This window comes from Vanellus vanellus (genome assembly GCF_965231255.1).
Source record: "Vanellus vanellus genome assembly, chromosome: 6".
NCBI classification, from domain to species: domain Eukaryota; kingdom Metazoa; phylum Chordata; class Aves; order Charadriiformes; family Charadriidae; genus Vanellus; species Vanellus vanellus.
In genome coordinates, this window is record NC_138911.1 from 35,038,667 (window position 1) to 35,065,111 (window position 26,445).

The 26,445-nt window shown below is 39.9% G+C and overlaps 1 protein-coding gene across 2 annotated transcripts in view; it reads right to left on the bottom strand.

The window, feature by feature from the left end:
* GPHN (gephyrin) overlaps nucleotides 1-26,445 on the bottom strand; it is a gene marked incomplete at its 5' end in the record, with an annotated part of 319,581 nt that overhangs the window by 196,984 nt on the left and 96,152 nt on the right. For both annotated transcript variants that reach the window (XM_082485919.1, XM_082485920.1), the window contains one exon: nucleotides 21,087-21,165. In XM_082485919.1, coding sequence (XP_082342045.1) covers nucleotides 21,087-21,165 — 79 coding nt within the window. The remainder of the gene's footprint in view (nucleotides 1-21,086; nucleotides 21,166-26,445) is intronic.

A 26,445-nucleotide genomic window follows, 5' to 3' on the forward strand; every position in this document is an offset into this window, starting at 1 on the left:
ACAGTTCTGCACTAAATTACTTTAAAGCAAGTATAAACCTCTAGCAGTCTTCTCATTAAAATAAATTAAAATAATAATCCTAACTCTGAACAATTGCTAGTGACAGATACTTGAATGATGCATTGTAATGCAAACTTCCTACTTGTTTTCCAAAATGTTTATTACCTTTTCTGGTAGAATTCTCAGAGCTTTTATTAACAACTGAACTATTAAACATAGGCGATTAAGGAAGAAAAAAAAAAAAATCCTTGGGTCTGTCTATCTGTTATTTTCAGACAGCTATACCAGCATCCCACATCAGATCACAGCCAACTCTGTACCACAGTTGGAGTGGCACGGAGCCACAACTAATAAACCACGCTGAGAGGGAAAGCGTGTTGGCTTGTACTCAGCACTGTGCTACAGACTTCTACATTACAACCAGCCAGCTCAGAGTACAGAGTATTTGCTTGTCCTTATTTGTCTAAAAGCTATTAACAAGGCAATATGTAATTTATAGGAACTATATAATTTAATTATAAAATGTATAAAATATGCTGCATGTTATAACAGTATAATTAGAAACAGTGTGCTAACTGTTCCATGAGAATGACTTCAATGAATAGTTGTTAGCAGTAAACTTGACCCATTTATACCGGTTTGAGATCTTTCATATAAAACTTGGTTAAGAGCTACTTGATAATTTTCTAGTGAAGCTTTTTGACCAAAACATGTAATTCAATTAAAATGAAAATAGTTGTGCATCATAAAATTTTATCGAAGTTCCTCAGTGAGTTGTTTTATGAACACTTTGACATGAAATCAAATATTATGGGGTTTGGTTTGCCAGTTTAACTTCACGTTCAACTTCATGTCTCTTTTACTGGCCAAGTACAAAATATTTTTTGCTTGGTTTGTCTGCTTTCCTCTTCCTCATGGACTTACAGCTTGCTTGTGTTTGCTCAGTACTTTTAGTCCCACTTGATCACAGTGGTATATTAAATTTAACACTAAAGTTATCTATTCAGTATTTCTCCCTTAATCACAAGCAGCATTGAACACACACGAACCCCACTATTAGACTTTTATATTAATAGCAGTTGTAAAACAAAATTTTGTTTTATTCCATGACATATCTTTCCTTTTACAAACTAATCAACAGCACCAGCCAGAGAAAGTTTCATTTTCTTCTACTTGAAAACATGAACTATAGCTGTGAAACCGAGTGTTTAGAAAGGCTCTTATTAGATTCTGGTCAGCATGACTCACTTTTAGCAATTTCCCCAAGACCAATCTCTCTCCCCTGCCCTGCACAAAAGCCTTCAACCTTCATCTTCCTTTTCTCAAGGCTGAGGAACATATAGTACGATCGTTTCCTCCAGTGATTGCGACATTGTGGCTTATTTTCTCCCGTCAGATTGTTACAAGAGCACCCTCAAAAGAAGGAAAAAGAGGGGGACCCGCTGCTGAGCTGAACACAGTAACACCACCAGGCTAATGCTCAATCATTTCAGCTAGTATTTTCTTCCATGTGTTTTAAAATGAAGCAGCAGTAAAATCTGAATAGTGCAGATATATGAATGAATTACTTGATCATTCACTCCTGGTCCAGAATAACAGAATGTCAAAAGATTTTCTGATAAAGTCTTTCCTCAAGAGCAGCTTTTTCTGACATAGAAAGGACATGAACCAGCATGGAGTTCCACTTCGCTGAAGGAAAGGACATCATTTCTGGAAGCAGTCAAATGTATACAAACATCCTTGTCATAAAGCTGTCAGTGGTCCAATCTTTCCCATTACTTAAGACACCCATACTCCGGTGTCTTAAGAAACACATACTGCTTTGCGAAACTGTACTTGCAGAAACTATCGATAAACTATGGATGCCTACTTCTTTGTGGATATACTTACAGTCACAGTTCTTGTCCAAATACATTGTTTCAAAGCTTTAATGTGTGCCTGAATGATTTTTGATTAATGATTACTGAAGTTTCAGCAATCTCTTCTTGCTTCTCCAACACAGAGCTTCTGTAAACCAGCTGAATAGCCTTACAGAGCACAGATCTACACAAAAGGTTGCTATCAGGGTAACTAATAATCTAGGAAACTAAGCTCTGTTAAAACTATTCAGCTAGTGTCCTGCTTTGTGCAGAAGAACAGAAATAGTACAAAGAAACCACCACTTTGTATGCCAAAGTAGCACCAAAAATTCATGGTCTGAGAAGGCTCTGTACATATTCTCCACTACCTCAAATGAAGAGGAACACTGACGGAGAGACAGACAGAAAGAAAAGATGTGACAAATAGAGATCCTTCAAATTAAGGAACTCTCGATCAATATGGGTGGGCAGCTCTCATTAGCCTGTCTTTCCACAGAAAATTAAGTTTTGGTCAGAAACAGTTCTAACTCGTCTGAAGTGAAAGAGTATTAAGCGCTTGTTAAAATGGAAGCGCAAATTGGTTCTTTGTTGGGAAACAGAAGTGACTGCAATCTTCAGCTAAGACGTCACTGAAGCAAATTTTAGGAGAAATCATTGCATTTTTAAGTATTGCTAGCTTGCTAGCTTTGCCACAGATTACTTCTACCCCTTCACAATATGTCAGTGTAGCAAGCTATGCAGAAATATCCAAGCTGGTGAGCTAATGAAAAGCTTGGATGCCGGTAACAGTGCAGCCATGGTGAGACTGAAATCAAAAGCCATGACAAACCTTCCTGAGAAGCTGGATATTCATTCAGTCTATACACTAAGCTTTGGGCTGCTATAACCACGACTACTATCAGTATTTAAAAAAAACAACTTGTGCATATCGTACATGCTGCAGTCATTGTTCGCATACTGTTTGTTTCCTCATTTACACAATGAAAATAACAGTACCAAATCAAAGATAATAAAAACTAGTGACAAAGAATAAAAACTAAGGTTTCAATTCAAAGACTATTTTATCTTATATTAGAGATTCTGAGCATGGTAAGCATTCACAAGCTCCACAAAAAACGTAATCAAACCCCTTTGTTTAGCACAAACAATAAATGGGCTAAAGAGATTAAAGGGCTTAAGAGTGCAAGGGCTACAGCACTGGCTGGAGTCTTAAGTACGTGCAGGAGAAGGCAAGATAAGAGGAACTCCTGAAGGAAGACAAAGAAAAAAAACCCAACTGCCTAAAATTGAAGTCATTGCTATTACTGGGATTTTGGAGCAAAACATTGAACTGATAATGTGTTTTTCTACTCGGTTTAGGAAAAACTTGGGGGTACTTTTGTTTCACATAAGTATCTTCAAAATTCTCTCACAATATAAAACTGAATTATCTGTATAAATACAAAATATTAGAATATAAAATCTAAAATTGTTCTGAAATCTCCAAATCTTTACTAGTTCATCTATTACTAATGCCTATATAAGCATTAGCAAATAATGAAGTACATATAGATACTTAGATACTCCATGTACTTGAACACAAACACAACCTTTAATTCTTACTTAGCCTTTGGTCACAAATTTATTCCTTGACAATGTAATTTTAATGTTGTTAGCTTTTGAAGAACAATGCAGAGTGTGCTGTTAAAAATGTGAATCAGTCTGTCAAGTGTGTTGCTTCATACATTCACGTGCAGAATGGCCCTTGAGAAGCCATCTGCCTAAGGCTTGTGGCAGGCAGCATTCATTCTTAAGCCAGTGTCCTGGTTTCATCTGGCATAGAGTTAATTTTCTTTCTAGTGGTTGCTGTGTTTCAGATTTGGTATGGAAGGAATGTCTATAATCCATACTGTTTTAGTTGTTGCCAGGTGATGTTTATACTATTCAAGGACTTTTTTCAGCTTCCCTTAGAAGCTGAGAGGCAGCACAGACAGAACAAGCTGGACAACAGAATATTCCATGCCATAGACATCATGCTTAGTATATAAATAGCGGTTGGTCGGAGTGGGAAATCCACCATCGCTGCTCTGGTCAGGCTGGGCAACCAATTTACTGGATAGTGAGAGTGACTTGTGTCTTGAATATTCTTTTATTGTTATTATTGTTATTTTCCTTATTATTCAATTAAGTTGTCTTTATCTCAACTCACAAGGTTCGGGTTTATTACCCTTCCCCCTCTTTTTTCTACCTCTTCTCCCTACCCTTCTGTAGGGGGAAGGGGGAGAGAGTGAGTGGCTGCATGGTCCCAGTTGCTGGCGGTTAAATCACGACAGCTAGAAACAGTTATTAAATAAATAAATAAGTGTACTAACTGTAGTTCTTTGCATTTTTCTGGCAAATCCCTGTTTTCAGAAGGTTCGATGCTGAAAGATCCAAATATAATACATTTTAAAGCCAATGGTACCCAAAGAATACTGTCTGAATACAGTACAATTAACTTTCCTATAAACTTACAATACTTTATTGTAGCTATACTTATAATGTCAGTTTTGAAAGTAAAAATTCTGAGAACCATTTTAGATGAGTTTCAGGTAGGGGTATTTATTGTTGGTTGGTGGAAAGCAAAGTTTGCAGTTGCTTATACACACAAAGCCAAGACGATCCATTTGTAGATGGGGAGGGCTGAATGGTTGCCACTCAGGACTAGCATTTTTGGGGTTTCGTTGCTTATTCTGTGAAAACTCTTTGATCTTAAGAGTTTTAATGTTTCAAGATTATTGAAAACTCAAATAGATTATTGAATTTCTCTTAATGGCTTGTAGTTTGCAACAGAAATCTGAAATACGATAGGATAACGCTCCTGAAGCCTCTAATTTTCCCCTGAAATTCATATAGGTTTAGATGAAAATGAGGTTCTAGTCTGTATGGAACTGTTATGATAGGCTGAATTAAAATTTATTCAAATCTTGTTCTATAACTTTCAGAACATCACAAATGCGGTAGAGTAGGCGCAATACTGTCTTTCCTGAAGGAAATGCCGACAATATGGGTAGAGCTAGAGTTCCAGGCACAAAACAGACACAACAGCTGCTTGTGGTACCACATGATGCTTCTCAGGTCTGAATCACACAGCCATCCCAGAACCACACTGGTAAAAATCTCTCAATCACATTGCCCTGTGTTCTCTTTATCTGTGTATGAAACTGAAAACAAAACTACATATTCATGTATTTCCTGGATTATTATCAATCTGTATAGTGAACAGCTTTCCAATCCCTGTTAGAAAAGTGTTTTTTTAATGTTATCAGAAAAAAAGGAAAGGCTTTACTAAAGATATCTTTACCTTTGAAGCACATTTATAGCTTTTAGTGCACCTTTTGTAAAATGGAACACAATAGAAAAATGCCACCTAATAAGTAACAACCTATTTAAAAAAAAACATTAAAAAAAATATCACAGGAACAAATGAAATAAGCTTTGTTAAAATGGAGAAGAGACACTGCAGTTTTGCATTCCCACATTTAATAGTCCCTCCATCATCTACTCTGTAGTTGAACATCTGTTATTGAACATTTCCACATACTGTACTGAGCCTACAGAGCACATTAATTGTGCAGAATGCTTGTGACAATGAGAAACAAACTGAATGAAGAGAGTTCAAGGGAGAAAATGATCTCTAATGTGTATTTTTAAATAGGTAATTCAATCATGTCAGTCAAATGACCCTCCAGAGCGTCCTGTATTTTCTAAAACAATCACCTACCTGAAAATGACACCAATAACTATTTTAATGGAAACACTGTATTTCCAACCAAAAACATCACTTAATAGATGAGATACATTCTCATATCTGAAACCAAATAAGCAACAGAAAAAAGAATTTTATTAGAATCCAGTTTTCTATTAGAATACTAGAATTAGAAATTGGAGATGAGAGATGCTGTAGCTAAAGAAAAAACAAAAAGCTTAAAAGAGAATTATTAAGTGTGTAAAGAGAAGCATTTAGTGTTGTAGTATAACTGTGTTTCTTTGAAACAACTGCCTGAAGGAAATCACTTGAGGTAATTTTTGAACCCTTGATCTGTCAGTTTTTAACTTCAAGGCTGTCATCATCCATAGAAAATATACGTATGTCCTGGTTATGCTCTTTATATAAAAAAAAAGGGAAAAGAGGAGGTGGTGTTGCCTTATATGTCAAGAAGCAGCTGGAATGCATGGAGCTCAGCTTAGGGATGGATAAAGAACCAACTGAGAGCCTATGGGTCAGGAATAAAGGGAAATCGGGAGCAGGGGACATTACAGTGGGGGTCTGCTACAGGCCACCCGACCAAGAAGACCGAGTGGATGAAGCCCTCTATAGACAGACAGGGGCGGCATCACGTTCACAAACCCTCATTCTCATGGGTGACTTCAACCATCCCAACATCTCTTGGAAGGGTAGGTAACACAGCCAGGCATACGCAAACCAGGAGGTTCTTGGATTGCGTTGACGACAAGTGGACCTTCTCCAAGTGGTTGAGAAGACAAAGAGGAGAGGAGCTATGCTGGACCTTGTTCTTACCAATGAGGAGGGGCTGGTAGACAGTGTCAAACTCAAGGGTAGCCTGGGCTGTAGTGACCAGGAAATGGTCGAGTTCGAGATTCTCAAGGCAACAAGGAAGGTGCGCAGCAGGCTGGCCACCCTTGACTTTGGGAGAGCTGACTGTGGCCTATTGAAGAATCTGCTTAGTATGGTGCCATGGGATGAAGCGCTGGAGGGAAGGGGGGTCCAAGAAAGTTGGTTAATATTTAATTATCACCTCCTCCAAGCTCAGGAGCAATGCATCCCTACAAAGAGGAAGGCAGGCAGAAAAGCCAGGAGGCCTGCATGGATGAACAAGGAGATCCTGGACATGATCAAAAGGAAAAAGAAGGCCTATAGGGAGTGGAAACAGGGGCGGGTAGCCTGGGAGGTGTACAGAGGAATAGTTCGAGCAGCCAGGGATCGGGTTAGACAAGATAAAGCCCAGATAGAACTAAATCTGGCCAGGGACATTAAGACAAACAAAAAATCCTTCTTTAAGTATGTCAGCGAGAAAAGAAAGATGAGGGAAGATGTGGGCCCTCTCCGGCAGGAAGCGCAAGAACTGGTTACCCGGGACAGAGACAAAGCTGAGGTACTCCATGACTTTTTTGCCTCAGTCTTCACTGGCAAGGACTGCAGCCACACTACCCTTGACGCAGAATGCAAAGACAAGGATTGGGAAAATGGAGAACCGCCCACTGTAGGTGAAGATCAAGTGCGAGGCCACCTGAGGAATCTGAAGGTGCACAAGTCCATGGGACAGGATGAGAAACATCCACAGGACCTGAGGGAGCTAGCAGATGAGGTTGCTAAGCCACTAGCCATCATATTTGAGAAGTCGTGGTGGTCTGGCGAGGCTCATGCTGACTGGAAAAGGGGAAACATAACGCCTATTTTCAAAAAGGGAAACAAGGAAGACCCAGGGAACTACAGGCCAGTCAGTCTCACCTCAGTGCCTGGCAAGATCATGGAGCAGATCCTCCTGGAAACTCCGCTGAGGCACACAGAAAACAAGTAGGTGATTGGTGACAGCCAGCATTGCTTCACCAAGGGCAAGTCATGCCTGACAAATCTGGTGGCCTTCTATGAAGGGGTTACAGTGGCAGTAGACAAGGGAAGAGCAACTGATGTCATCTACCTGGACTTGTGCAAAGCATTTGACACTGTCCCAAACGATATCCTGGTCTCTAAATTGGAGAGACATGGATTCGACAAATGGACCACTCGGTGGATAAGGAACTGTCTGGACGGTCACACTCAAGGAGTTGCAGTCAACAGCTCGATGTCCAGGTAGAAACCAGTGATGAGTGTTGTTCCTTGGGGGAACAGGGACAGTGGGGTCGAGTGCACCCTCACCAAGTTTGCTGATACCAAGCTGTTTGGCGAGGTAGACACGCTGGAAGGAAGGGATGCCATCCAGAGGGATCCGGACAGGCTGCAGAGGTGGGCCCAAGCCAACTTCATGCAGTTCAACAAGGCCAAGTGCAAGGTCTTACATCTGGGTCAGGACAATCCCAAGCACAAATACAGGCTGGGCGGGGAATGGCTGTAGAGCAGCCCTGAGGAGAAGGACCTGGGGGTGCTGATTGACGAGAAGCTCAACATGAGCCAGCAATGTGCGATCGCAGCCCGGAAGGCCAACTGTATCCTGGGCTGCATCAAAAGAAGTGTGGCCAGCAGGTCAAGGGAGGTGATTCTGCCCCTCTACTCCACTCTGGTGAGACCCCACCTGGAGTACTGCATCCAGCTCTGGAGCCCCCAATATAGGAAAGACATGGACCTGCTGGAGTGTGTCCAGAGGAGAGCCATGAGGATGATCTGAGGGCTGGAGCACCTCTCCTATGAGGGGAGGCTGAAAGAGTTGGGGCTGTTCAGCCTGGAGAAGAGAAGGCTCCGGGGAGATCTTATTGCGGCCTTCCAGTACCTAAAGGGGGCCTACAGGAGAGCTGGGGAAGGACTTTTTACTAGGGCATGTAGTGATTAGGACAACGGGGAATGGCTTCAAACTGGAAGAGGGCAGGTTCAGATTGAACATTAGGAAGAAGTTTTTCACTGTGAGGTGGTAAGGCACTGGAACAGGTTGCCCAGAGAGGTTGTTGAGGCCCCATCCCTAGAGGTGTTCAAGGCCAAGTTGCACGTGGCCTTGGGCAACCTGGTCTAGTGAGAGGTGTCCCTGCCTATGGCAGGGGGGTTGGAACTCTATGATCTTCAAGGTCCTTTCCAACCTAAACCATTCTATGATTCTATATGTTAGATGTTTATATGTTAGCACAGATAAAAGGGAAAAGCATAAATGAAGAATCCACGGTAAGGTTCGAGTTATACTGAGAGAAGGTGAGAAAAGTGTACATGAAAACAACAAAAGAAACATCATGGGATAACTATACTTCTTCCTTTTTAAGCCACCATCTGTATAGATTTCTGCTCTACAGTGCTAGAGAGAAAGTGATTTTAAAGAATCCCCCAGAACAAGTGACAGCAGGACAATTCTTTCTAATTAAGAAAGCAATCTATAATTTAAATACAGTGAGTAGTATGGTATAAAAGCATGAAAACATCTCCGAGTAGCAATTTTCCGTATCTCAGTGTCAGAATCTTTCCTAAGGTGCGCAGCATAGGCTTCCTTTACACCCAAAGCTAAGTGTTCTATTATAATCTTTCAGTAGCAGATTATCCATTCCCCCTGCTAACTTAATCTATAATGCAAATAAGTATACAAATGCCATACAAGCCTTCTCTACATAAGGCACTCTTTCAAGTATTTATAGCTTTGACAAAATGTATCCTCTCCTACAAAAAGACTCGTGTCTGGGGGTCAGCTCACAATTGATTTTTTTGAAGAAAGAGCATTTCAGAAGAGTATTTAGTCATTTTTAATAGTGAGATTAGAGGAGAGAAATTTTCTCCCATGTAATAAATGGTTACAACCCCTGCGTTGAGAGGCTTTTGTTCCTCCATTACTAGGAGTTCCAAATTTAAATTCAGCCATGTCAGGGAAGCCCACTCTTACTTTCAGGGACAAGTGTTTGCAGACCCCATGGAAAAATGTTTCAAGTTCCTATGTACTCCACTATTTACGAAACTACTATTCCTGAAAGAAGCATAGAAAAATTGCCATAACAGCTCAGTCTAAAGGTGCACAGAACTCAGTATGATATTTCTGGTGTTAAGAAACAAATGCTTAGGAAATAAACATATGACATGGAGCATGATTTGTCCCCTGGTACACACTTACTTGCTTCTTGTCATCTTCAGTTCAGGAGCTTTGCTGACCTAGACACTGCATGCACATCATCAGCTTTAACAACCATAGTAGGTTCATCAGTTTAATTCATTTTTTTTGGATCTATCATTTATACTCCAGGCTTACACATGATGTTACATCAATTATGAAATATTCAGTTTTGCTACACTTGAATAAGTATGTACTTTTACTCATTTTAAACCTGCTGTTTGAATTTTTCTAGTCACAATTGCTGATCCATGAAAAACAGTGAATAATTGCCTCTGACTTTGCTGTTCCAAATCTCTGCTTAATCTTATGATCCATACCATACCCCTTTTAGAAGTTAATAGTCAAGATGTAAGCACATCCCATGTTTATACAGCCATATAAATAGGTCTTGTGTTTTGTTCTTGATTATTTTAGTAAGTCCTCATATCTTATTTTCTTTTCTGGGAATACAGAAACACACAATACACTGCAGAGTATTAAGAGGATCTTCTCAGCGAACCATCCACTGATGCAGGTTAACCTAAGATCAGCACTGGACCACCTCTCTCCTGTAGACACACACAGCATTTTTCTTTCCACTATCTAGACACTATGAGAAGATATCCCCTTTAAATACCCAGAAAAGATATGGATATAAACATAAACAAAGACTAGAGTCAGGAAGAACGAGGTCAGGTGAGAGTCAGGTTACATGAGATTTGGATGAAGCCTGGAGGTGCAAAACGGACTTAGAAGACGCTGTTTGAGTTCTGAGTCACAGATCCTCAGAAAGTGGAAAGCTGATGAAAATGGCAAAGCCAACAGAAAAAGACCCCTCCAAAAGAAGCTTGAAATAAGAAGATCAAGAAAGGCAAGATAAGGTCACTAAGGTAAGACTAGAAAGTGCAACTTGAAGCTGTTCAAGGCCAGGCTGGATGGGGCTTTGAGCAACCTGGACTAGTGTCCCTGCCTATGGCAGTGGGGTTGCAACTAGATGGTCTTTGAGGTCCCTTCCAACCCAAACCATTCTATGATTTGGATTGGATGAGAAGACAAAAAGCAAAACCAGAGAGATGGACAGCACAATCCCTCAAGAAAATCCCTAGCATTATACATGAAGCTTTCAAAAAGATCTTGTACTGATTTTAAAGAATGCAATGCTGACCAGGAAGCTGGGCTGCTATGCCATTAAATTCAAAAGCAAATGATGGGCTGTAAAATTATATTCAAACAAATGAACACTTTACATTCTACTCCAATCTATTCTTATCAATTATTAGTGCAAATGATTACAGAAAAAAAGTCTTTGGATATTTAACTCTGAAACTGTGACAGTACTTGGTATATACTCAATTTTCCTACTGCTGCTGTAAAAAGTCATTTCGGGCTGAGTCTCAGTATACCCAGACACACAAGATTCTTGTTTATATTCCTTCCAAATGCAAAGGAAAAAAGCATCATTGTAATACTACTTGCATGTGTAGTGGGACTGGTTGGGATGGAGTTGGCTTTCTTCACAGCAGCTGGTATGTTGCTGTGGTTTGGATTTGAGACTAAAGCAGTGTTGATAACACACCGATGTTTTAACTATGGCTTAATGATGCTTTAACTATGTGCTTGCACAGCAGCAAAGCCTTTTCTTTTCCTCCTCTGCCACCCCAGCGAGTAGGCTGGGAGTGGGCAAAGAGTTGGGAGGGGACACAGCCAGCACCACTGACCCAAACTGACCAAAGGGATATTCCATACCATAATGTTGTGCTCAGCAAGAAAAGCTCAAGGAGGAGGAAGGGGGATAACATTAATGGTTGTAGCATTTGTCTTCCCAAGTGACCCTTCTGTGTGCTGAGGCCTGGCTTTCCAGGAACTGGCTAAACATCTGCTGATGAGAAGTAGTGAATTACTTCTTTTTATTAAGGCTCTTTTTTGTACTATTGGAGAATGTAGGGTATTAAGACAGAGGGATTTAAAAATTACCACCAGAAAAAAAAATGGCATGAATTTTAAGTCACAAGCAGAGTGGATACTTTTAAAAAATCAACGTTTAAAACATACATAGAAACAACTTTTAATCAGTTCTGTGAAACTGTCTAGGTTGAAACTTGATCAACTTTTCCCAACTTGTCCTATGTATTTCTTTTCAGACATCAGATCATAAATATAGTAAAATAGAGCAAAAAGGACACAGCTTTTCTTTAGAAGCTTTTAAAATATTTTCGAGCATTTTAATTTATAAATGAAAGTTTAAGTACACCTAATAAAAATAACCTAAGATTTAACCCTGAAAATGAAGGATCTAGTAAATCTCCATAAACAACAATGATGTTTATTATTCCAACATACATCACGCGTCCATTTATAAATTAGTTCCAGAACAAGCCAGAGAAAACAAATATTTCTTTAGACAGCTCCATAAAAGACTGCATTTCAAATCATTAAATTTAAAACTTCCTAATAACAAGGAGGACCCCCGGTTACAGATCCTTTAAGTATAGAAGTTCCTGGCTAATGGACTTCAAGCAGTGCATCCCTGCACCACAGAGAAGTACTAGAACTAATTCTGAAACTAGTACTAGAACTGAAAAGCCAGATGGAGCACCTGAGCTGTAGCTGCCACACAAGCAAACAACCCTTTCCCCCCAGCAACACTTACTGACAGACACAGTGCTGGGGCTGCACAGCCTCTACGTTCTAGAACAATTTTTTCAGTTACTTGATTAGCTCATAAAGTTCTTAATTGCAGGCTACCACAGGACATTGCAAGAGCAAAAGGAAGAAAATTCCTTCTAAGAATTTGGGAACCGTATGATAAGATAAGTTTGTTCTGAATGTAGCTACTATTGGTAGATAAAGCTGGCATGGAGCTTTGAAGAGGTTACAGGAGACTGCTTTGGGCCAAGACGTAAAATGTTATTAGAGCTGAACGTTACTAAGTGCTTAAGAAAGACATTTTTCTTATGTTCTTCTTTGCCACAGACTGCTGCTAAGTTTTTGCTTCAGATAGATGAAGTTGTTCCTACAGGTTTATGAGTCATTAAGCCTAAACAGCTGAAGAAAAACACATACAATATTAGCAATTTTTGCTATACACTGCCAAGGAATCTTGCATGTTGAGGAAATTCTTTGCTTGAAGAGCAAGTAATGGAGAAGGTCTTCAATGAAGCTGAAAAGTAGATTTCCCTCAGATAATCAGTGTGCCTAAACAGAGAGCCCCTTATAAAATGTCTGTAGAAAACACTTAGGGACTTGTTCATATGACTGGAGGTAAACATTATTTGGTGCGTGAACTACAGAACAAGCTCTGTGATACGTCTGAAGGACTCTGGTTGCACTACGGAGAAGCCAAGCAGGGAAACTGGCCTGAGAAGAAACCTTGGCCACTTAAGGTAAACATGTTTTAATTGTCTCAAAGGGAAGGTAAATACAGATTTTTCAGGCAAGTGCAAACTCTGCTTGCAGTTGAAGCAGATAAAGGCTTGTCTCACTCATTTCCCCCAGAATGATCAGAAACCATCAGGATAGCATTAGGCCAACTCTATTTATATCAACTTTAAGAAGTGCTTATTAGATTAGACTCATCATCAACTATTACTTTAGGTGGGTGTCAGATCTTTGGAAGTCTGCCAAGTACAACTTTTTCATTAGATGCCATAGTTAAAATAGGCTGCACTTCTGTTACACCTCAGTACTGCTTATCAGCACAACAAAGTACTCTGGGCTACCATAGCGAGACCTCCAGTTGTCCTGACACAGATCGCTTGATGCTTACAGACGAGCTCACTAACAGGAGACAAGAGAGGCAAGAGAAGTATTTCTGTAAGCCAGGCCTATTAGGGAAAATGTGTACTAATACAGTCAAATAATGGACAAACAACTCAGCATGAACTCCCACTAGAATGCTGCTGCAAAACAAGATAACAGTGGACAAGATTAAAGTTTCCTCTCAATGCTGGATTACTGAGACTAGCAGTCAAATAAAAGAAACAGGCATGACATTCACATATTATAACATGCACTAAAAAATTAGAAAGGCTGCACAACGGGGAGAGGGAGAGAACTCGTATCATCATAACGTGGGATTTGTACCCTTCAGCAAGACAGAGTATGCTACCTACCGATTTTCAAATGACAAGCAAAACCCAGAAAGAATGAATTACTATACTTCGGTTATCCTCAGCAACTGCTAGACAGGTTCCTTCAAGTGAACATAGACACTGTGAAATTTTACATCCACAGAGTTAATATTGTATTTATCAGGTCTTCAATTCTACAATATAGCTTGTGTCCTCAGTAAGATTTAAAAAAAATAAAAATAAAAATAAATCCAAGCTCCTCAAGAATTCCTTCATCATCTTCAGTCCTTAAGATTAAGTAACAAATTCTAAAGCTCTCACAACTACTTCCCAGAAAAACTATCTAGCTCCTCCTTCTAAGGTTGTAAAATACAACAAGCCAGCGACAAAGATGACTTCTATCTCCTGTCATGGACAAATGGAACCCAAATTTCATCCAGGAGTTTCTAACACAGACCTGTTAAATTTGTGGATTACTAACATTTTGGTTGTCTTTCTAATACAATTACATGGAGGGTAAATAATATTTTCTTCTCCCAAGTTTTGAAAAAGAAAAAAAGAAAGGGTTCTGTAGTACACGGGTATGAAAAACTTCCTATCTCCTGTCAAAAGTTACCTGTTCTTACCTTTTAGATTTGCCTACCCTTTCTTAATTGAAGTCAGCTAATCTGAAGAAGATATAAAACACAGTTTAGATGTGATGTGATTTTGCCTAGAAGTTATTCAGAATCTCTTGGATCTTGTTCATCTCCAAAACAAATACATGTCAGTGACTATATGCAGCTGCAGCTACTGAACTGCACAGAAAGATTAAAAGCATCCTCCTTTCTGTCTAGACAAGTATTTTGTAAACTTTCTGTCTATATACAGGCTAGAGCTGAAAGGAACATCTTATAAAGTGATGGTAAAGAGCTAAAACTTGTGAATGGCTACACATAGAACTTCTGCTTATAATAGGTGGAGGTATACCTAACCCTCTAATGATCTGACGGTTCATGCTTCAGAGGTGTGTTTGAATAAAAATTCAGTTGTAAAGAACCTAGGAGGAGTTTGAGGTGAAAGTCATATTGAATTCCATCCAACCCATTTCTCCCCTAAGCACAGATTGGGTATTGAGGGTAGAGAAGGAGGGGAAGAAAGAGGGTAGCATACAGTCTGCTCCCGAGCAAGGAGTCAAACGAACTGAATGGAATTTTCTGTCTTCCCTTGAGCACCAACTTAAGAAATTTTGCCTTGCTACAGAGCCTCAAAGATTTCCTCAAAGGTAGGACTTCACTAGCATCTTAAACTGTTCCATTGCCTTTTACCTCAGCCGAACATAGTCTGAAGAACATTTGCACCACCATCTAAGAACCACCAGCCTAGTTCCTCCAATTACACTCGCTGTCTGCATCTCTGCTGTTGAGGACCATTCATGGAAAGACACCTACAGATAAATCTCCCCTATAAAAAGCAAAATTGAAAATATTTTTAATGTGTTGAGATGGTGGAGTTCATGATCTCAGCTGGTGGAAGCAGAATAACAAGCAGAATTGCAACCCTGGACTTCAGCAGGGCAAACTTTGGCCTTTTCAAACAATTACTAGGGGAAATCCCGTGGACAAAGCTGTTTGAAGGTAAAGGTGCCCAGGATAGCTGGTCAGCATTCAGGGACTGCTTCTACCAAGCTCAAGATCAGAGCATCCCGACACGTAGGAAGTCAAGGAAGGGAGCCAGGAGACCTGTGTGGCTAAACAGGGAACTGCTTGGCAAGCTCAAGTGGAAGAAGAGAGTTTATAGATCATGGAAGGAGGGGCTGACCGCTTGGGAGGAGTACAGGGCTGCTGTCAGGGGATGTAGAGAGGCAACTAGGAAAGCTAAGGCCTCCTTAGAGTTAAACCTGGCAAGAGGGGTCAAGGACAACAGGAAGAGCTTTTTCAAATACATGGCAGATAAAACTAACACCAGAGGCAATGTAGGCCCACTACTGAATGGGGTGGGTGCCCTGGTGACAGAAGATACAGAGAAGGCAGAACTATTGAATGCCTTCTTTGTCTCTGTCTACTCTGTCGGGGGCTGTCCTGAGGAGTCCTGTTCCGCTGAGACCCCAGATGAAGATGAAGTCAAGTCAATGGATGAGTTTGCCTTAGTTGAAGAGGACTGGGTCAGAGACCAGTTAAGCAACCTGGACATCCATAAATCAATGGGTCCAGATGGGATGCACCCGCGGGTGCTGAAGGAGCTGTCTGAAGTCATTGCTGGACCACTCTCCACCATCTTTACCAAGTCTTGGGAAACGGGCGAGGTGCCTGAGGACTGGAGGAAAGCAAATGTCACTCCAGTCTTCAAAAAGGGCAAGAAGGAGGACCCGGGTAACTATAGACCGGTCAGCCTCACCTCCATCCCTGGGAAACTGATGGAACAGCTTATCCTTGGTGCCCTCTCAAGGCACATCAAGGATAAGAGGGTTATTAGGGGCAGTCAGCATGGCTTTTCCAAGGGGAAGTCATGCTTGACCAACCTCATAGCCTTTTATGAGGAAATAACGAGGTGGATGGATGATGGCAGAGCGGTAGATGTGGTCTACCTTGACTTCAGTAAAGCATTTGACACGGTCTCCCACAGCATCCTCATGGCTAAACTGAGGAAGTGTGGACTGGATGACCGGATAATTAGGTGGACTGCGAACTGGCTGAAGGAGAGAAGCCAGAGAGTCGTAGTCAATGGGGCAGAGTCCAGTTGGAGGCCGGTAACCAGTGGAGTGCCTCAAGGGTCGGTACTGGGGCCCATATTATTCAATATATTCATCAATGATTTAGATGAGGGAATTGAGTGTACTATCAGCAAGTTTGCTGATGACACTAAGCTAGGAGGAGTGGCTGACACGCCAGAGGGCTGTGCTGCCATCCAGAGAGCCTTGGACAGGCTGGAGATTTGGGCAGGGAATAACTTAATGAAATACAACAAGGGAAAGTGTAGGGTCCTACATCTGGGCAGAAACAACCCCAGGTTCCAGTATAGGATGGGGAGCTACCTGTTAGAGAGCAGCGTAGAGGAAAGGGACCTGGGGGTCCTGGTGGACAGCAGGATGACCATGAGCCAGCACTGTGCCCTGGTGGCCAAGAAGGCCAATGGCATCCTGGGCTGTATTAGAAGGGGGGTGGTTAGCAGATCGAGAGAGGTCCTCCTTCCCCTCTACTCTGCCCTGGTGAGACCGCATCTGGAATATTGTGTCCAGTTCTGGGCCCCTCAGTTCAAGAAGGACAGAGAGCTGCTGGAGAGAGTCCAGCGTAGGGCAACTAAGATGATTAAGGGAGTGGAGCATCTCCCTTATGAGGAAAGACTGAGGGAGCTGGGTCTCTTTAGTTTGGAGAAGAGGAGACTGAGGGGTGATCTTATTAGCGTTTATAAATATATAAAGGGGGAATGTCATGAGGATGGAGCCAGGCTCTTCTCAGTAGCAACCAATGATAGGACAAGGGGTAATGGATTCAAGCTGGAACACAAGAGGTTCCACTTAAATTTGAGAAGAAACTTCTTCTCAGTGAGGGTGACAGAGCACTGGAACAGGCTGCCCAGGGAGGTTGTGGAGTCTCCTTCTCTGGAGACATTCAAAACTCGCCTGCACGCCTTTCTGTGCAACCTCATCTAGGTGTTCCTGCTCCGACAGGGGGATTGGACTAGATGATCTTTTGAGGTCCCTTCCAATCCCTAGCATACTGTGATACTGTGATACTGTGTTACTGGAATGGTAGGCAGGGCTGAAGTGGGTGCATCATCTAAACCCAATCACAGCATTTGCATATTCATAGCCACATTAAGTTACCTATATAGCAATCAAAATAAGTTCCATCTGCTTTCTGGTCATATTAACTATGCTGATGTCAAACTGCCAGAATGTGTACCTTTGGCATAGAAGAAAATACAAATGAAAAAAAAAAAAATTGCCCTTTCAGCTCCCTACACTTACACAAGATCAAAAATAACATGCACACTGTAATCTGCAGAGCTCTCCCCAACATTCTTAGATATAGGTTCCAGTTTCTTTATCACACTGACATTTAGAATTTTTTCCAACTACCTGAACAACCTCATCTGCTATAAACTGAACTAAGTCTTTCTCATCAGCCAAAAAGAACAATCCCTTTCATAATCTTTTATATACTGTAGGCGACTCATACTTCCTCTCTTCTGCTGCTGTTTTCTAAATTAAGTAACATCTGTCATGCATTGCACTTTCTAACTGCCTTCTCCTCTTGCCTTTCTCCTACACACCTCTACATCAGCAAGTTTTGTGTCCAAAACTGGACATTGTATACAGCAGAGACATTACGGGGCTCTGAGCAACCTGATATAGTTGAAGATTTCCCTGCTCATTGCTGGATGGTAGGACTAGATGACCTTTAAAAGTCCCTTCTAACCCAAACCATTCCATGATTCTATTATCAGCTGCAACAGCACTTAACTCTCTTCTAATCAACTTTTTGTTCAAATTCAACTTTTCTGTAATTAACTACAAAATGAGATTTAATCGTAAAGTTGTTGCATGTGTTCTTCTCCCACAGTCAGTAACTCCTCACTTTATGTTTATTTCATATGCTTGGTTTTTTTCTTAAGCAGCATTTCTATTTTCATTGATGAAGTAAAGCACATACAAATAGAAAGAGATGATCAAACTCCTGATTTGAGTAGCAGAGCTTTTATTACTAATGATGAGAGAATGAAAGCAGATGCAGTTTAGAGTCCAGACTGCTTTGGTTGGGAAACCAGTTGGGGGGGGGGGGGGGGGGGGAAGACTACCCTGACAATTAGGCACACTTGATATAAATTGGACACTAATAAAAAAAAAAAAACCTACAATGCTGTCTTTATAGAGTTTCATTTCGACATAAAGACACACTTTCAGCCCTCCAGAAAAAAACTTTGGCAATAACAAAAGAGAAGTTGTCTGTGATGGAGCTAAGAGTGGCAAACAACAAGGGAGATGCCAACATAGCTTAGAAAACTGTATAAAGTAGCTAAGTATCACAAGAAACAGATGCCATTTAAAATGCATTTTACATGATGTACCAAATCATCCTAACCTAAAACTGTTTAATATTTTTTTATACTATCCTCTTGGTGTATTATACTGAATTTCTACCTCTGCTGCTAACCCATCATCTGCTAGTAATGTGAACTCCTGTTAAAAGTATACACTGATTATCTATTTATATGCTAATGCGCCTAAAATCTCTTGCACTCTTTTTGTTAAACTATTTTATTAGTGTCATACATTACAAATGCACTGCAAACCTTTAGAGTGACAGAGCCATTTGCAGAGAAAGCACAGGACATTTTTATGTAAATCTGACATTGGTATCTGATATTAGATTACAAAGAAAAGAGGCAGTTCGTCTACAGTCAGAACAAACAAGCACCAAAGAAATGCTGAACTGTCAACATTAAACTGGTAAGAGGATGAACCAAATGTTATTTTGCTATTTCAGGTATCATTATAGGTGAAAACCCGAGCCAAATATTCTAAAGATTTTAATTAAACTTTATTCTAATTTCAAAAAAGATTAAAACATCTCTTTGGCTGGCACTCTTATGCTTTGGACACATGCTGTCCTTTGCATTTCCCTTTACATAATAAAGAATTCAGGTGCCATGGGACCTTAGAGTCACCTACAAAAGGTTGGCCTGAACAATAATAGTCTTAGATCGTTTTTTCATTTTGGAGATTCACTCACATTATTATGTATTTTGCAAGAACTCCTAATAGGCACGCAGCCATAAAAGTGCAAGAATATCAATTTGGAAAGACAAAACAAAATCTATAGATTCCTATCACTAGGCAGGAAGAAGCAGACTTTTCTTGCACTATAATCTGTCATACAATAGAAGTGTCGTGAACAGTCCTTGAGACCTAACAGATGCTTTGAGACTTTATTCAATCTTTCAAAGTGATAGAAATGGCTACATTGCAGTCACTTATGCTTCTTATGCTAAATGCAACAGAAATCCATTTCATTTATTTTGCAATAATTTATTACAATCTTCATGTAAGTTACGGTCAGGGAAGGAAACCAGCAGATTTCATCACTTTTGGTAAACAGCAAGAAAAATGATGATTCTACAACAAACGCAATTCATCCTTTCAGAACTCCAGAGGTGCAAAACCAAAACTACATGTAGCACATAAGCATGCCTGCAGCTCAAAAACAACTCATACAATTCTAAAAAAAAAAAACAAAAACAAAACAAAACACCAAAAAAACACCTCAAACCTCCAAAACAAAAAACCCACTCAAATGGCAAATTTTGGTTGAAAATTAAGACCTTTGAAATAGCCTTGACTTCAACACTTAGGTAAATTTTGAATAATTATTATCTATTGCATTAATTCTGTGAATCTCAAGCAAGAACTATACTTGTACATTTCTCATTTCAGAAGTATAAGTTATCAAATATTACATACATTATGTCAAAATTTCCCAAGAATGCATCTATATATGCATATATGTCATTTACCTGTAGCAACATAAAAAAATAAATTCTGGATTTAATTCATTACTAACATTCCCCTGTAACTGAAATAATACATCAAATATACCTTATTTTCCACTGCTTCACAACCAGTACTGAAAAATGTGCTCTGTCAGTGTAAAGGCTCATCATGTTAAGACCCACTGTGGAATGCACTATCATTCGTGTTAAAAAGATGTGATTTTCTCCCCTCTTTCCCTTCCCTCACAAGTGGTACACTTGCGCGCACTAGCAAGAACATTTTCAGCTAGTACTAAAGTTAACTGAAAAAAAAAAATCAACAAACCCAAACCCACACAAAAAGGTTTGATACAATTTCAAGTCTGCCTCAGAGCTCGTGAGGTTGAATTTAATTTTAGAGGAAAACACAACATTGAGAGGGAGACCACTAGTCATGCCACGAGGTAAAAATTAGATCATCTGCTCATGCACTTCAATTAAAACGGGTAATAGAGAAATAAATAAATATCAGCTGTATGAAATCAGATACAAAGGAAAAAAGATTCTACATGTTAAGATAACTGATGATAACATAATTATCCAGCAATCTCCTAGTTTATATGCAGTTCCTCCTTAAACAAAAAGGGGCAGCATTGTGCGTACAACTCCTTCATAGAAATACCAGCATGCACAATCTATTACCTCCGGTGACTGCTCTTGTACCATTCACCATATGTTCTCACTGGATGTTAGTTCATGAACAGTAGGTAAAAAACAACACGGTTTTAATAATATTAGCCTGTATTAAAGACTAACAACTTGGCAAACATATTACCACTAAAGCACTAAGCGTACTTCATCATACTACTACTTTAAATAATTACGAAACTACTCACAAGGCTATCATGAAGAAGCTTTTCTTTGCTTAGCAATAAGAGCCAGATACTCACAAGGAAGGGTCTTGGACCAGATCTTTAAGGTTTATCCCACTACGATCCTCGGCAAGGTTCCTGAAGCAACTGTCACTCACTAAAAAAAATAGAAATAAAATTAAAACAAAACAAAACAAAACCAGAGAAAAAAGAGGTGGAAATTCAAGAAAAGAACACAGTTCTTTTGATTAACTAGAAACGCTTTTTGGTGCTGGGTGTAATTCAAGTGTTCATTTATAAAGTCTGATTTTCAGTGAGGTTTCACCTAATTTCAAGATAAGCCAACTCAACAGAAAGTGATAAACACTGTATCACAGATTACATGGAAACAATCAGTTTCAGCTGTTGTCCTTACTACTTCTCTACCTATGGCTACAGGAAGTCTCAAACGCAAACACTGGATCTGCAAATATCCCCAAGTACCCATACACATAACTACATAACTGTAGAGTCATTAACCATGCACCAGTCAGTATTCTTTACCTAATCAGAAACAGTGAGAGCTGCTATGTATTCAAGTTCATAGTTGGTCATAGGTTAGCAAAGATGTTTAATATGAGCAATAGCCAAAACAAACAATTAAGAGCAAAAATTTATTCAAAAAACTTAGAATTAACTTATAAAGTGCACGTAAAGCAGCTGGTTACTTTTCTAATTGAAATTACAACACAGTAAATTTCACAGAATTTTAAGAGTCTTAGTGTGCTTTCATTTTCTTCGCTACAACAAAAAAAAACAAAACCAAACAACAAGATTTAAACCTGAAACTCCACATCTGTTCTCTTGGCTAATTCTCTCAGCACACACACCCCATTTCCACAAGCTGGTTCGTTTCTCTTAAACAATGATACAGTCAGTTTGAGAGGGGGGAAAAAAAAAAAAGTAGTGGCACAAATGCTTTTAAAAAATCAGCATCCCTTCAAAGGAATAACAGTTTTTTCTGACTACAGTGAACTTTCTGAAGGATACAAAGGTTGTGATATGGCAAAATCAGTGTAAGGATCATTTTGCCATAACTAGCAAGGTAATCTGACTGATATAAGAGAGCTTATAAAGAAACACATTACTGCTCATCTTCTGACACAGAACACAGCCTGGCATTTGGTGAACAGGGATGTGTTTAAAATCACCTGCAAAAGCAAGTGATCCTACTTCTTTCTCTCTAAATGCAAGACATTCTTTTTAATTTACATCTATAAGTAATTCTGTGCATCACCGGCATCAAAACAATACCAATCATTCCCAAAATGTTATTGTCACAGATTACGATACATACTGTGACAGACCTAGCTAGCACACTGCAAAACATTTCCACTAGTACCCCTTGCTGCCAATGCATCTCACAAGCATGAAGCCTATTAGTCTGCTGGGAAAGACAAGTACTGGAAGAAGGGTCCCCCAGAAGAAGGGGCTGGAGCAGCTGACAGAACAGGTACTGGCTCCAGCTCTCACACAAAGCCTGACAGCTAACAGTATACAACACTAACAGCAGTATTTGTCAAGTATTGATAACATTAAGAAGTTTACCCACTTTGCTCCTCAACACTGTAATACCCAGTTGATATCCCAAGCTTCTTTTACCTGCCACCTCTGAAAATGCTACCTAACAGATGCTCAACACACGCGATCCCTGAAAGCCAGGCAGTATATCACAAGGAGACTCAGATCTTCAGTTTAAACAGCAGCTACTTGTGCTAACAAAGTCCAGAACTCCTGGCTTGTTCTTCCCGTGACAATTTAATCATTGTCTCTACGCTAAACTGAAAGTTACCTGTACTGAGTTCAGAAGAGCTACCTTTACCTTGCCAGGGGAAGCTCACCTTGAACACCCCGGGCCTTCAGAACTTTTTCATTTCCGTGTCCATCTATTGCACTGAACTCAAGAGCCTTGAATTTACAAAGGCTCTAACTCTGGAGTTAAAGGAGATCCAAGATTCTAAGATCAGCAGACTCATAAAGAACCCACACTCTAGATTTTAAGGGAGAAAAAAAAATCCAGCTAAGTTGATATTTGACAGTTTATATTTGCTTTTTGTCAAGGTTGGCAACAAAACAGCAAACAGAACATCTTACCTACTGTCTTTTCATAAATCCTACACTAGTGATGTATTGACATATCTCCTATGCCAACACTATATATCATGAATAAAAACTTTGATAAAACTGTTCTAAAATTTTTTTAAAGGTAAAATGAAAAATAGTAACATAAAATTATCTGATCAGTAAAACTAACCATTGTTTATCTGTATGTAACTCATGAAGTTTATAAAACATGTTTGAAATAAATGTTTAAAATGAAAGCCTAGATTTGCCAAAGACTGTCTTTGTCTTACTTGTCTCAATGTAACATTAATATTATAATACCCTTCTTATGAATGAAGTTGAAAACTGCAAGCCTTCCCTCTAGTTAGCAGAGCTGGGCAACACAAGCTTTTGCTAAAAAGACTAACTCAACAATATTGAAATATCTACAAGCTTTGAAAAAGGTTATCAGCCTTGTCTCTCTATTTTCATTTGATTCTAGGAGAGTCAGAACACTGGGAAGCTGCGAATTTGCAAGCAAGCCTCTTAGGTTACTGTTCTAGCCAGATCCAGAAAACGTAGATGCCTCAGAGAAACGTGAAAAATTTCAAACCCAGTTTTGTGGTTTGGCCTCAGCCAGCAACAAAGAACCCCGCGGCCACTTGCTCAACCCCCACAGCTGTGGGAAAAAATTGGAAGAAAAAGGCAAAATTCGTGAGTTGAGATCGGGCAGTTTAACAGAACAGCCGAAGGGAAGAGTAAACTAACAATAACATTGATAAAGGGATATACAGACACAATTACAGTACCGCTGCTCACCGACCGGACCCACACCACTACAGCCGCCCCCGAGCAGCGACTGCCCCCACTCTCCCAGCTAGCGCCCCTTATAGCCTGGGCATGGCTCATGTGGGGTGGGATGGAATACCTGCCTCCCCTGCCACATCCCTGGGGAAACTAACCGCATCCCTGCCGGAACCAGGACAGCTGGAATAAGAGCTCTTACAGGAAGACTTTGGTGCACTTTACTGACCTAAGCACAGCCATGCTCCCTCATATCCTTGCAAACTCTAGCACAGGAAAGAAAATGAATTCTCAGCAGTAGACACAGGGTGGAAGCAATCAAGCAGAGTAGGTAGTACATTCCTCATGGCTTAGAAAGCCGTAAATCAACACTGCATGTATTTTAAAAATGCTATACTCCGACTGAAATGCAAGCTGTTTATTTTAAACAGAACATACGGTGAAACTGTATTTGATGATTAAGATGATCAATGGTGCTTTATGATTTGAGAGAAGAAAAGGCAGAAGAAAACTTTGCATCACAGCCACAAATTGTACTACGTATACAAAGGCCATGCCTAACTTCTTGTCTTTAAAGCACAACCAAGGGAGACTTTTGTTTAGGACATCTGTATGAACACATTCCCCAGGCAGGATTTTATTGTCTTGGTTCAAAATTTAATTTTTTTAATCCCACCCAAATTTATAAAAGCAAGTATTTTAAGCAGTGTTGAGTGCATGGTTTATGAAGAGATACAGAATCGTCAGCTGCTCCCCTCTACATATATACTAAGTGGCTGAGCCTCTGATCCGTATTACACCCCCCACATATACTTCCTTATAGACAAGGAGAATCACAACAAAAAAAGCTCCCTAAAACACATTTGCTCCATGCAGTATTGTATATACAATGACAGTCTATAAGGTACTACAAATATTTTTTAAGAAATTAAATACTGGCACAAATATCACTGGCATAGACTGAACCCACTCCTACCACGGAAGCAGAGTCTGAAAAACAGCACACTAAGGAGAAATCTCTAAACATCCATGAAACAGTTTGACTTCCAAGTGAGCTATTACATGTATCAAAAATAAAGAGGTTTTTCTCCCAACATTCATCCTACATCCTGATTTCTATTACTGACGTTCTACTTCTGACTCCCATCTAGTCTTACGCTTCGGAAGTAATGTAGACGGGAAGCCAATGAGGGAATGTAGTTCTCGCTTGTCAATTACACAGCATACAAAATTACTTATGAAAAGGTTAAAATCAGCATTCACAGTCTAATGTGCAAACATCCAGTTTACAACAGTTCTGAAGCCTTCCCACATGGCATTTGTGAACTTTTAAATCTGTCCATATGAAATTTTTTTCCTTTGCTTTCTTTAACAGAGTTCTTAATGAGACCATACTGCAGGAAAATTGATTATTAGCCTGTTTATTTCCAAAATGAGAAGCAGAAGTTCTTCAACTCTGAAGGTAAACTAGTATTTTCTTCAAGTAGAGGCAGGATATAGTCTGTTGTGAACTTTACTCTTTAAAAAAAAAAAAGTAAATTACATTTTAAATTATATAATTATATAAAAATTCTATAAAATTATATAAAAATTATATATTATATTAAAAATATAACCCTTTAAAACAGTCACTTAATCTCTTAACCCACACAGTGTATTCCAACTAAACAAAAGCCCTCTTTACATCAAAGTACTTCCAATTCTACAGCGGTTGATGGTCATTTTCTTATCATATGTTTTAGAAAAAAGTGCAATCGTTACCCTCAAAAAATGAAGGGCTATCTATAGTTTGGTAAAGAAAAATGAATAATAATTACCGCCCTAATATCAAAATATGCAATTTCAGAAAACTGTAAACTACTACTACCTGCCAGATTTCCCTCTTGGTTCTCAGAATTCAGAATTGCTTTTAGACTAGTTGTGGTTACCTGTTGATAAAAATCACCCTGACAACAAAAATGCTACGCTCAGTGTCCTGGTTTGGGTCAAACCGGCCACTGAATTGCAGATGGTCCCCCCAGTACCTCTCGTCAAACAGAGAGGCAGGGGAGAGAACAAGAGAGACTTAAGAGTTTAGAAGGAACTAAACTACTTTAATGGAATATTAATAGAAAAATAACAAGGAAATAATGAAATATATACAAAACCATATCAGGCTCCCAGGATCACAATTACATCACCGGCTGGCACTGGGGAAGTCCCAGACTGGACTCGGTGATGGACAGCAACTGGATATCGGACCTGGATTCAGGATCAGGATCAAAGGCAGACAAACAGACAGAGTCCTCCTCAGACACCAGCCATTAAAGAAAGAGGGCTGACCCTTTGATCCCTCAGCTTTTATACTGAGCATGAAGCAGATGGGATGGAATACCCCGTTGGTCAGTTTTGGGTCACCTGGCCTGTCCGCTCCTCCCTGTAGGTGGGACCCCTCTACGCTTTTCCGCTTCCAACCCTCCAACGGGGCACATAACCAAGGTAGCTGCCCTTGGGTGTTACAGTGATAAGTATATGCAGGAGCCTCTCTGCATATCATGCCTGGGCATCAGCT